Source organism: Pelophylax lessonae (genome assembly GCF_965119305.1).
Source record: "Pelophylax lessonae genome assembly, chromosome: 7".
Lineage (NCBI taxonomy): Eukaryota > Metazoa > Chordata > Amphibia > Anura > Ranidae > Pelophylax > Pelophylax lessonae.
Genome location: NC_138774.1, coordinates 102,200,997 through 102,213,682, shown reverse-complemented (window position 1 = coordinate 102,213,682; position 12,686 = coordinate 102,200,997). Strand labels below are relative to the sequence as shown.

Sequence of the window (12,686 nt, the reverse complement as noted above, 5' to 3'; positions counted from 1 at the left end):
TCCTTCTTAGTGAGAAGCTTTCTATCAAACCCCTCCTTCACCAAAGTATTCAATTCTTTTTTATACTTGGAAGTGGGGTCACCCCTCAAGGGAATATACGTATCCCTGTCCGATAACAGTCTGAGCATTTCTGCGTCGTAGGCGGCGGTGTCTAAAATGACGATCCCGCCGCCCTTATCCGCAGGCCTCACAACGATGTCCTTCCACTCCTTAAGAGACCTCAGTCCCCTATTAAAAGCGGAGTCCATCCCACAGTTGTTCAGCCGAAGCTGGTCAATGTCTTTAGCGACCAGATCCCTGAATACGGCCACAGCTGGTGCCACAGCACGTTCAACCCCCCCTGGTGCTGTGGCACCAGCTGTGGCGGTATTCAGGGATCTGGTCGCTAATGACATTGACCAGCTTCGGCTGAACAACTGTGGGATGGACTCCGCTTTTAATAGGGGACTGAGGTCTCTTAAGGAGCGGAAGGACATCGTTGTGAGGCCTGCGGATAAGGGCGGCGGGATCGTCATTTTGGACACCGCCGCCTACGACGCAGAAATGCTCAGACTGCAATAGGACGAAACGTACGTCGGGTGGCATGCTAGGTGACGTGTGTCGCAAGCGTGGAGGAGACAGAGCGGCCATCGTTCTGGTGGTTCGTGGCCAAGATGCCCAGGAACATCGGGGAGGTCTCATATCTGTAATACATGCGAGATGTCTTCCTTCTTCCTGTGAGTACCCTTTTATGAGTAGGAATAAAGCCTTAAAAGCAGTCTGCGCTATGTGATGTCCTTTTTCTTTTTGCATACCACACCCCTCTGTGAGCCCATCGGATAACATTGGGGGAAGCCTTCTGAGATTTACCGGTTATGCGCAATGTGATCTCTGTTATGGAGATCAACTACATCTGGTAAGAAGTATTGGTGCTGGAGTGCTTACAGGTGGTGGATTTCTCTACTCTGGAATTTCTTCTTAAAGTGTGGAGATGGACTCATATGGACTGCTTTTCTCATATTTGGGACTGTTACTAAGCGGGTTTAGCGCCACAGTCATTTTTTAATAGCTGGGGACTGCTGGAGATTCCACTAGTCTTCCCAGGCATATTTTGCCGAACAACCAGGCTGCGATCGTGGACACTTCATCCAAGGTAAGACTTCAACCATTCTGGTCCTTAGGAGGAGGACAAAAAAGGAACACAGCCTCTGGCTCAGAGCAAAGATTTATGGGAGTGGGGTCCTAAAGGGGAGGAATGGAGGTGGGGTTGACCCATACGTATCCTGCCATGGAGTCTGTCAGGAAATATTATTTTTATGTTGATCAGTATACCTTTAATTATTTTTTAGGCATTTGTTGTGAGATCATACCTTCAATTAACTGCTATATAATGTACAGAAAGGTGAGATAAAGATAAGCAGTTTTTGTGTATTCATTAGTATTAGTTTATGTGCTGCTATTTTGTTATGGAGTGATTTGTAGGGTCGTTTTTATAAACTCAAACAATTAAATCACAAATAAGTTTTAACATGTTAAAGCAGGGCTTGACAAATTTTCCTGAAATCTAGGAGCCAGCTAAAAAAGTTAGGAGCCAGTTTTTTTTTTTAAACTAACAACCAAGCTTTATTTAATAAAACGGATACTAAATTTACACATAAATACGACTAGAACCCCACTCTCCTCTAGCGCAATTGGATGAAAACAGACTGTCTCTTTCCATCCGATGCCATCTGATCCGATCCACGGGATGGATAGAAAAGAGAACCACCATCCGTCTGCTTTTGGAGGACAGGATCAGATGGCGGCAGATTACTGCTCCATAGAGGAGAATGAAGGGTCCGATCAGGTCTGCCTGAAAAACTGACAGGCGGACCTGATCAGTCAGCCCGTGTGAAAGGGGCCTTCGGCTGTGGCATGGTGATGAGGAAAAAAAAAAAAAAGATTATACATATATATATATATATATATATATATATATATATATATATATATATATATATATATATATATATTATTATTATTATTATTATTATTATTATTATTATTATTTATTTATTTATTTTTTTAATAATTGGAAAAAAATATATATTTTTTTATTTTTTTTTAATAATTAAAAAGAAAAAAATATTATTTAGTTTTTACATTTAAAAAATAAATTAAATTAATAATAAATAACCACACTCCCTGTCAAAGGTAACTAACTGGACAGGGAGATGGTAATGCATTGTGAACAATCAGGCAGTGTGGAAACAGTAATTACAACAGTCATTACTCCCGGCCACCACAAGAGGGCGCCAGTTCCCCATTGGAAGCCTCTCATCTCAAGTAGGCCGAAAAGCCGGGGCCTCAATTTTCGGACGGCCCGGAAGTCCATGCACTCCGTGCGCGGAAGTCCGTGCAAAAATGACAGGACACCTTCTGCAGGGCACCCCAGGCGCCAGGTCGCTAATTCTAGTCGCAAATGCGACCTGGCGCCCGGGTTTTGTCGAGGCCTGTGTTAAAGTATTTGTAAGGTCTGGTTCCTCTGCAGGTTGTGCTGGATATATTTTCCGGCTGTGTTTTGTGTTTTTTTTCACATGTGTTTTTGTTGCGTTTTTTTATGCATTTTTGGGAGGTGTCTGTTGTCTTGCAGGAGAAAGCGGCAAAAACGTTTCCGCTACGTTTTCATTGAAATCTTTGGGACCAAAACTCAACCTGCTGCAGGAAAATAAAGTCCCTGACCCTTCCAAAAAAAAAAAAATGCACAGGTGGAAAATGCACAAATGTGAACATGACCTGTAGGAAACTATGTTAAATGAACTGTAGTGCATTCTACAAAACTGAAAACACACTGAAAAACGCACAGGTGTGAACCAGGTCTTAATAATTAAAAAAAAAAACTGGTTTACACCTACCTGTTCTGTGCAATTCCATTGCACAGATCAGCCCCGAACCTCCTATTCTCAGTTCCCCCGCCGGCGCTCCTGGCTCCTCCTCTTTGGTGAGCTCCCCCATAGAAACCTGCTTTCTATGAGGGCACTCATGTGGGCTTGCTCCCGAGCCTCGCTATCTGTGTCTATAGACACAGGCAAGCGGACTCATGCCCTGCTCCACACTCCCTCATCATTGGCTTTGATTGACAGCAGCAGGAGCCATTGGCCTCAACAAAGTTTGTGAGACCAGGAAGTGAGGGGAGTGAAGAGCTACAGATGGGCAAAGAGCTGGATCGAATGAAGGCTCAGGTAAGTAAAGGGGTGGGGGGATGATACTGATGCTGAAAGAAATGCATTAAGGTAAAAAATGTTTAGGCTTTTTAACCACTGTAATTTATTTTTATAGGTTATTTGTTAAATATTTTACATTTTTCTTTAAAATAATAGCTGTTGATCCTGCTATGAAGGCTCATGTTAGGCATATCTTGTTACAAGGCGGAAAGGCTCTTTGCCTGTCTCCCAGTTACACTTTTCCATTGTTCTTCTGTCACACAACACAGGCTTATCATGGAGACTACAAAGAGGCCATTTCTAAACACATTATTTAACCATGTCACTATCAGGAAACATGTCCTGACAAATGCCATATGCTGGAGTGCATGTAGAGATGCAACAAAGCATAATGCAGATAAAAACTAGTATTTTATTTTAAAAAAAGGCAAGTGTCTTTGATGCACAGGTCTCACTTCAAAAAGCTTTAACACAAAGAAAAGGATCATTATTTTCAGCAACATGGCTCTAATTTTCAAATCTTATTGGCTTCAACTGAAAATAACTATCACTTTATTTGAAAATGAAGATTCTAACCCTGGAAGGCTAGCTTTGTGAAATGAGCCTACAGTACTTTAGAAAATTAATGGTCAGGGTTTACAGAAATTTTCCTGTTTTATATCAATAATATGGATATCCCTAATCTTAAGCCATAATTCCAGGACTCTCATGTGGACCCCTCACTACTATCTGATCTACGTAGTGCCTTGCAAAGTGAAATTGAGGCGCGTGAGGCTTTGACCACTGAAATTAACCTTCTTCAAACAGCCAATCAGTGCCTGGCCAGGTGAGAGGATTTTTATATTTTTTAGAATGCATGTGCAGTTTGTCTGTTAGTTTTTTCACAAATTGATATGCCCACGTTTTTAACTTACTCCTCAGTATTACCAAACCCTCAAGGTACTTACAGTAAATATATTTTACAGAGCTCTAGGCTTGTGTGACCTTCTGGAGAAGCAAAGCAAAGAAAAGGGAAAAAGGAAAAAGGGAGGGAGGGGAAGAAGAGGGTTGGCCAGGCAGAATCTTTACATCATAAAGGAAAAGGAATTGGCAGCACTCCAGGTTGAGTCAAAATCCAGATTTATTGACTGGACATCCAAATATGACAATCGTGTCAAGGTAGACGCGTTTCACACACTGACTTGGTAATGATTAAGCACACAGTCAGTGTGTGAAACGCGTCTACCTTGTCACGATTGTTATATTTGGATGTCCAGTCAATAAATCTGGATTTTGACTCAACCTGGAGTGCTGCCAATTCCTTTTCCTTTATCAAGTTTTCACGGAGGCGAGCCGGGGCATGCACCGGTGTGAGTCATCAGGTGATTACACCACCTTGAGCAGTGAGTTCTTGTCTCTTCAATCAGAATCTTTACATGCAGACCATATTTTATCATATTACCCTGGGCAGCCTCTGCTCATACAGTATATGTCACTGGTACATAGGATGTTCAGCTCTAACAGTCAGGCACCAGTCATGATAGGATGGTGAAGAGGAGACTTTACATTTAAGAAGAATTTCTCTCCTAGCGTAGTAAGATGCATGAAAGAGCAGTAATTTAGCACGTTTTTGAATGAGAAGATCATCGAAAATGCCCAACAATAGTACAAGAGATCAGAGGCGTAACTAGAACCTTCAGGGCCCTGATGCAAGAAACCAAGAAGGGCCCCCCGGACCCCTGGCCGGGGCCCTTTCCTTCAAGCCTGGGGCTCTTCCCACTGATCCTGGGGCCCTTTACTCTCATTGCCGGGCTCTTTATTACGGTCCCGCAGAAGGACTCTTTCACAAGTTCTGCAGTGGGCCCCCTTGCTGCCATCTTGGGGCCTCCCCACTTTGGTGGAATGCCAGGGCCCGGTCGCAAGTGTGACCTTTGCGATCCTGGAAGTTCACCCACTGGTGTCAGTAGTTTTTATTTTTTGGTATTTTAATTGTATTATTTTTTTATCATTTTATTTTATTTTTTTACAATGTCACTGACTATGACTCTGTCCATTCAGAAAAGGAAGGAGCTGATAAATTACATATTTACCGATCCCTTCCTGGTTCTCTATTGTGACACATCCCCTGCAGCAGCCGGCAGGAGAAGGAAGCACAGTGGAGAGGGGACCAGGGGAGCACACAGGGGCCCAGAGACAGCAGAACACAAGTGAATTGGATAGGAGGGGTGGCGGGGGCAGCATACAGAGGAACCAATCTCCTCCATTTTCCTCCTGCAGCTACAGGAAGAAAAAGGAGGACAGTGATTTCTCTACATGCTGCCCCCTCCGCCCCTCCTATCAAGGTGTTCAGGGAGCTGCACAGGCCCCCTGGAGCATGAGGCCTGGTTGAAATTGCAACCCCTGTAGTTACACGACCCTGCAAGAGATCTTGTGTTATAAGTAGATTAAAGGAGAAGTATGGCCAAAGCTAGTTTGGCCATACTTCTCCTGTGGGTTACAGGAGTGCATTTAGTTCTGCACTCCTTTGACTAAGATTTAGCTGACAGCGAACTAAAGAGTTCTAGATTTGTACATGTATGTTAGAAGTGTCAGAATTGGCCTGGGAGTCAAATGGTTTATTTAACCTCTCTTACCAACAACAGAGGGACAGCAGACCAGGTCTCACATTTGGCATTAAGTTGAACAATCAGTGGAGCAATATTGAGGTTCAGGAAGAACTTAAAGCAGAGTTTTACCCAAAAGTGGAACTTCCGCTTTAAATACTCCTGTACCCCTGACATGACACATGTGGCATGTTATTTTTTATTTTTTTTGGGGGGGGAGGGAGCGGGTACCTAGTTTTGACAGATACCTGCTCCCATTTCCACTCGGGCTGCCTACGCGGCTCGAGCTAAAGTTCTCCTCTCCCCTCCCTCCCTGCAATCTTCTTCTTCAGAAGATTGCCCTGCCATTCAGAACTTGCAGCGTGACTCGCGCATGCGCAGTGCGCAGCCGGCTGTGAGGCTGAAAGCTGTCACAGCCGCGTGCCCACACTAGTGATGCCGGGGGCATGGAGGGAGAGGAGAGAGGCTTAGGGCATCCGCATCACTGGACCGTTGGACAGGTGAGTGTGTGTTTATTAAAAGTCAGCAGCTACACTTTTTGTAGCTTCTGACCTTTAATAAACACAAAGCGGTTGGAACTCCGCTTTAAGTTCTATGGAAATGTGGATTTCCAAGTACTTAAACTGTTGAACTCATTGCAGGGGGGTAGTAGTTGCCAACTGATGTGCACATTTGTTTATGGGAAAAAGAGAAGATTTGGAATCTTAATACCCAAAATCACCTAAGGTTTGCAGAGTGGTGGCCAGGGAGGACTGAGCATCATTAAGATACAGGAATGCAATATCAGAGAACAGTGATGTTGCTCAAGCAGGGAGCAGAGCACTGAGCATGTACATATATAGGGAAGCACACAGAGAGGTGACCCAGGAAGTAATAGACAGGATATAACCCACAGTGGAGCAGGCGACGCCCATAGGAGAACAGAGCAGCCAAACACCACATGTGAAGATAGCAGCAAGGAGGTAAGAGATACAAACAAACTACAGGCTAACTTGTGGCAGTCTCCACCCACAGACCACAGATATGTAGGTAGTTGGTACAAATTAGAGTTGTCAGGGGCTCTATTCAAAGCAAAAAAGCCAGGAGAAAGGAAACAACCCTGCCTCATGTCTCTGTGTAGGGCAAAAGGAGTGGACTGGATATTGTTGGCAAACACTCTGGCTTTGGCGGCCGGATCTATAGTTTGACTCAATGTATAAAATGGCCATTGCATTGTTGGCTCTATCTGGGCAATGCGTAATGTAATTGGTTCTTTGCACTCTGTAATGCTATTTGTAAGAATTCATTAAAGTATACCCATATTTCCCTCCACAGTCGCCTTTATGAAGCTGACCAGCTGAACTCTGAACTTCAGAGTAAAATACGCTCATTAGAGCAGCAATTAAGAGATAGAGAGGAACCACAGGATGAGGAGAGAGGTAAGAACAGTCCCATTGTCCCTACAGACAAATATACACTTAAAAAAAGAAACAAGTTTTTCACCTGTGATCCATTTAACTGTTATTATGCCATCTATCATTGACTTGCTTGCGAAGCAAACAATGGCTCTGTAGGTGAAACACTTGTCTCATTCCTAATGCATAAAGCTCTATCACTGCTGCACTGCAATTTGTCTTTTTTTTCTATGCCTTATCTGTCCATATTTTCCACTTTCTCTTCTTCTGTCTAGATCTGTCTCTTTGCTTCTCTTGTTATCACTAGCATCCTCTCTGTTCCATTAACAGAGTTTCTTTGATGTCTCTCCTCCACCCTTTTTTCAGACAAAGTTTTCCTTCCCCGAAGATGTGAAACCTGCAACCAGAACTCTGAACCTACCTCTAGGATTAGACAAGTGAGATTTCTCTAGGAAATAGAATGGGGCTCAAGGCTGTTGTATTGGACCATGAAAGTGTAATAGCTTGTCTAGGGTAGGAAATTTCAAAGGGGATCAAGTTTGTAGGAAAGGAGTGATAATGCACGTACAGTGGGATTTAAACAAATATTGGAGTTTAGATTTTAATTTTAAATGAAAGGTAGAACATGGTTAAAAAACAACTATGGCTACCCAAAGCTTGATGACTTTCAATTTTAAACAGATAAGAAATGCTACATTCTTTACATTAGACCAATGAATAGATGCACATAAGGAGCCAGCAATTTATTTTGTGTTGTTTACAATAGAAGCACATTTTCTATCCCATTTAAAAGACCTGGTGGCTCCTAGATTGGACTGGCCGGATCATGGAGTTTACATTGATTTGTCTGCCCCATATAAAACATTTATGTGGGCTTCATATGACAAAAAGCAAAAGTGCACATTAATCCACAGCAACCAAGCAGATATTGTCTTTATTTAACCCGTTTACACTACAGTTGCCCATATATCTTAGATGGATTGCTGTGGATCCTTGCAGACACCTCTGGACACACTTTCTTGAGAACTATCCAAGCCCATGGTTTGAATTTTTGTTCATGCTATATGGTTTCCATTGTGATATACGTAGCTGGCCACGTAGTGGCTATGTGACAAACCTCCAAAAAAATTTGCTGTTCATTTGACACCCACATCCAATTTTAAAGTGCATTTCACATTCCTAGTACTGTCTGTGAAGCAGTACTTATCAACATTAAGGTATCCAACCCTGTATAGAAATGTATCTCCAAATGCTATCATATATGTACCGTTGTGACAACATTTAGCCATAGCTCATCCTATTTAGTAACATTCTACCAACCTTAATCAGCTTGCCATTTCTGATTGGTTGATATGGATTACTACATTTCTCTGCTATTTGCATGATGTTATTTAATAAACCCTAGAGATACACACATAATTTTGGTAGAAGGCATATTAGAAATGTCAAACTATATCTGACCATGGAGTTGTTGAATGGGATGGGTGGACAGATTGGTATCTTAATAGGGAGGCCCATGTAAATCTGGGAAAATAGGAAGGATTTAGCAGATGATTCCTTGCGACCTCCAGGGCTGACTCCAAACCTTTGTCTGTCTTCTTTCTCAGCTAGATAGCTGTATACCTTCCTATTGCCACCCCTTAGTGACACCAGTTCACCGTCACATGCTGCTCTTCTCGCGGGTATGTCACATGCATGTCACCTGTTGTCTTGTTCTGTGTAAAGAGGGGTAGAATCTAGCTCCCTTCTATGTCTTTACAGAAAGAAAGTCTCAGGTCATCACAGTCTGTGACATCATGTCTACCAGAATATGGAGACCTGACATATTGTGTGTGTTACCTTGTCTTGTGTAGAGGGGTAGATTCCCCTGTCTTTTGATGTGTTATGTCCTTCAAGTTTAAAGTGAACCTAATGCCTGGTACACACAAGTCAAATATCGGCCAGTTCAGCAGAAACCATCCGACATTCGGCCCATATGTACAGCAGCCTGTCTGACAAAAGCCAGCTGATCACCCATCTTCTGTGGAAGGGGCATGCCAGAAAAACCTTTGCCCATCGGCATCTGATCAGCACTCCAAATGCTGCGAGTGCTGATCCGTGCGTTCTGGCGTGGGGGGGGGGGGGGGCGATTGTCCCTTTGTCAGAACTCAATAGTTCAGCGGGGAGATCACTGTACTAAAATCGCATCATTAGTACAATGGCCTCCTCCCAATCCCCTCAGGTTTTTTTTCATTCTAGCGAATGAAAAAAATGAATAGTGTGTACCAGGCATTACTCAATATTAGGCTTTAAATAGTGAACATCCAGCCTATATATAGGCACCACAAGATGCCCCCTATGGCCCTAATGAGTTAAAAACATCTCATATGTGCATTTCTCTAATTTAGTGTCACCTGGTTACTTGGGGTGTGACTTTCGCTGACGCAAAGGATAAGCTCCACCAATTCCACTTTCATATACGAGTGCCTGTAATGGTCACCATGGTAGCCTGAATAGACACAGGAACAGTTGTTGGTGGGTCTTGGCACATCTGAATTAAATCCCTCTGATTAAATTTTACATTGCTACTGAGGCCTGGCTTTCCCTGACATGATGGCCATCAAGTGCATGAACACTGTTCAGTGAGAGTGCTTCTAATATCCTCTGAGGCCCTCTCAATGGACACTGGAATGGCAGTTGGTTGAACTTCGAAGTTTAAGACCTGCTTGAGTCATGTTTATGCTCAACCCTATCATTGTTTAGTAGCATGAATAGGATGTTTGTTTAACCACTTAGGCCCCGGAAGATTTTACCCCCTTCCTGACCAGGGCCTATTTTGCGATTCGGCACTGCGTGACTTTAACGGACAATTGCGCGGTCGTGCGATGCTGTACCTAAACGAATTTGACGTCCTTTTTTTCCCACAAACAGGGCTTTCTTTTGGTGGTATTTGATCACCTGTGCGATTTTTTGATCATGCGCTATAAACAAAAAAAGAGCGACAATTTTGCAAAAATAACAATATTTTTCACATTTTTTTATATGGAATTCCCCAAAAAAAAAATGTAAAAATCAAACTTTTTTAACATTTTCGGCCAATTTGTTTTATGCTACCTATGTTTGGTAAAAAAAATCGCAAAAAGCGTATTTTGATTGGTTTGCGCAAAAGTTATCGCGTTTACTAACAAAGGGAAAGATTTTTGTCATTTTTGTTGTTTTTTTTTAACGAGTAATGGCGGCGATCTGCGATTTTTTTTTGCGGTGCTGCGACATTGCGGCGGACAGATCGGACCCTTGACTGACATTTTTGACACTTTTGGGGTTACCAGTGACATTACTACAGTAATCAGTGCTATACATATGCACTGTTACTGTAAAAATACACTGGCAGTGAAGGGGTTAACTTTTTTTGAGAGGGAGGGGTTATGTGTGTCCCTAGGGGCGTGATTCTAACTGTGATTGGCTGTGGCTTGAGGTGTAGGAACAGTGATCAACGGTCCTACATAGTAGAACCGTATGATCACCATTCCTACACAGGGGAGAATGACAGGCAGCTTGTTTACATTAGCCGCCTGCCTTTCTCCCTCTGCACCGACAATCGCTGAGTGACCGGCGGACATCGGGTCCGCCGGTCACACGCGCGGGGGGGGGGGTCCGTGACCGCACAGGAGCGCGCCTCCGGGGGCGCGCGTTCGCTCCCTAGACCCTCACAGGCTAGCGACGTAGTACTACGTCGCTCTGCCTGTGAGGGGCTGACCGCCGCAGTAAATAGTCGTGCGGCGGTCGGCAAGCGGTTAAAAGAAAATAATGTATGGCAGGTACAGTTCCTAGCAATAGAAATGCAGAGAAGCTGGAGATGGAAATGTGTAATTGGTTTTAACATGTGTTTCTCCAGTTTTCTTTGTTTTTTTTATTTTTCCGTCAGCGACTTAGAAAATTATTGTCCTTTACACCTCATTCCCCTATAACTACAACAGCAAAATTAGGAGCATACATTAAAGAACCAGATGTGTGATATTGTGCCTTAACATTTCACCTAATTAAAACATCTGCACTTCCAGATGAAAAAAAGTAAACCACCTTTCCTACTCTGCTCTTTGGCAGCCTACTGTACAAAATGATGGGTACTCAATTAGAATAGATATTTTTTAATTTTAATACCTTGACTCTGAATTTTTCAGGTACCTAAACCAAACTCATCCTGGATGGGATACCTCTGGCACATCTGGACTTGGCCCTTGACGTGGATGATGCCTCCTCTGCTCTGAGCAGCATCCTTGAGATTTCACTTTCAGAGGCAGAACAATTAAGGTTTACATGTCTTGAGCAATATGATGGATATCACTGCCCTGAAACTGATATTGCTCTATAGACAATTCAGTGTGCTTTCAATCTGAACCAGATGTTTTTTTTTTCACAAATGTCTTATAGAAGTCTGACACAGAAATGTTTTTGCTGCAGTATTCTGTGTTCAGTGATGTGAGTTTTTAGGTAGAATGAGTAAAATGAACGCATGTCTTAATTCAAGTGGCCAGATGCCTGAACTTTGGCCAAAAGCCTTAGTAGTTTGTCTGGCTCCCCAATATTTGATAGACTGCGTTCTCTTGAATGTAGATTAAACACACGAGATGGCCGACTCCACTGTGTGTAGGTGATGTGCACTTTAAGGTTTATGATCACACTGTGAGTGTTCACTTATGATTTTAACCAGAATTCTTAGCTGCTGTGGATAAGCTGCATGACGTGTGAATCTTTTCACTGTAGTTGAAGGATTTCATGGAAAAGCGCTGAGACCTCTGAATGTTTTTATGTACTTGATGGTTTTTCCATCTTTTAGAATTTTTTTAGGAATAATTTTGCATTATAAACACTTTATACATCTCTCCAAAGAAATTGGTAACTTTATACTGGGACTTTGGTGTCTCTGATAGATTCCACCATTTTTTCCTTTTTCTGACTGCAAAATATGCTCATTATTGGTTGAGATTCTGCTTCTGAATTAACCACAGATAATTTGCACCAAAGATTTTGCTTGGTGGCATGTAAACCATATGATCATACTCTCCTTCACTCCTTTAGTACTGCATAGCTTGTCTGTATCAAACACCTGCATATCAGTAAAAATTGTGCGGCAATGTTTTTTTTGGTATCTCTTGCCAAAACTTTAAATGTCTAGAAAGTGGGAGGCTACACACCATGTGTTAAAAGATAGAAGGAAACTGTCAATACAGTAAAGTGCACAAAAAAACCCATAAGAAAACTAAATAGGGAACTTTAACGGTACCACTTAGATAAAATATCAATAGTTTATCAAAATTTATACAAATTGTAAAACCATATAAAAAAAAACATACAGATACACCATTCTTTCACAGAGACATATACAAATTGTATTATACTACTCAATAGAAAATTCACCATCCCCCTACTCGAGTCGGGTCACAGGTCACTGCCTGCTTCTTCAGGAAAGAGATTACAGCCAAGTTGTCAGGCAATATGAATACACGTGAGCAAAATCAATCACAGTAATCATCCTACGACCAGCTATT

At 42.5% G+C, this 12,686-nt stretch overlaps 1 protein-coding gene across 5 annotated transcripts in view; it reads left to right on the top strand.

The window, feature by feature from the left end:
* The window catches only part of DMPK (DM1 protein kinase), a 99,759-nt gene extending 87,380 nt beyond the window's left edge, over window positions 1-12,379 (top strand). For 2 of the 5 annotated variants that reach the window (XM_082263147.1, XM_082263146.1), the window contains 5 exons: window positions 3,884-4,008; window positions 7,079-7,182; window positions 7,525-7,595; window positions 8,766-8,840; window positions 11,319-12,379. In XM_082263147.1, the coding sequence (XP_082119273.1) occupies window positions 3,884-4,008; window positions 7,079-7,182; window positions 7,525-7,595; window positions 8,766-8,840; window positions 11,319-11,405 (462 nt within the window). In that variant the 3' untranslated portion in view covers window positions 11,406-12,379. Of the gene's footprint in view, window positions 1-3,883; window positions 4,009-7,078; window positions 7,183-7,524; window positions 7,596-8,765; window positions 8,841-11,318 lie in introns of those variants that run through there. The other 3 variants (XM_082263148.1, XM_082263149.1, XM_082263150.1) reach the window with 3 other exon arrangements.
* Window positions 12,380-12,686: the final 307 nt, after the last annotated feature.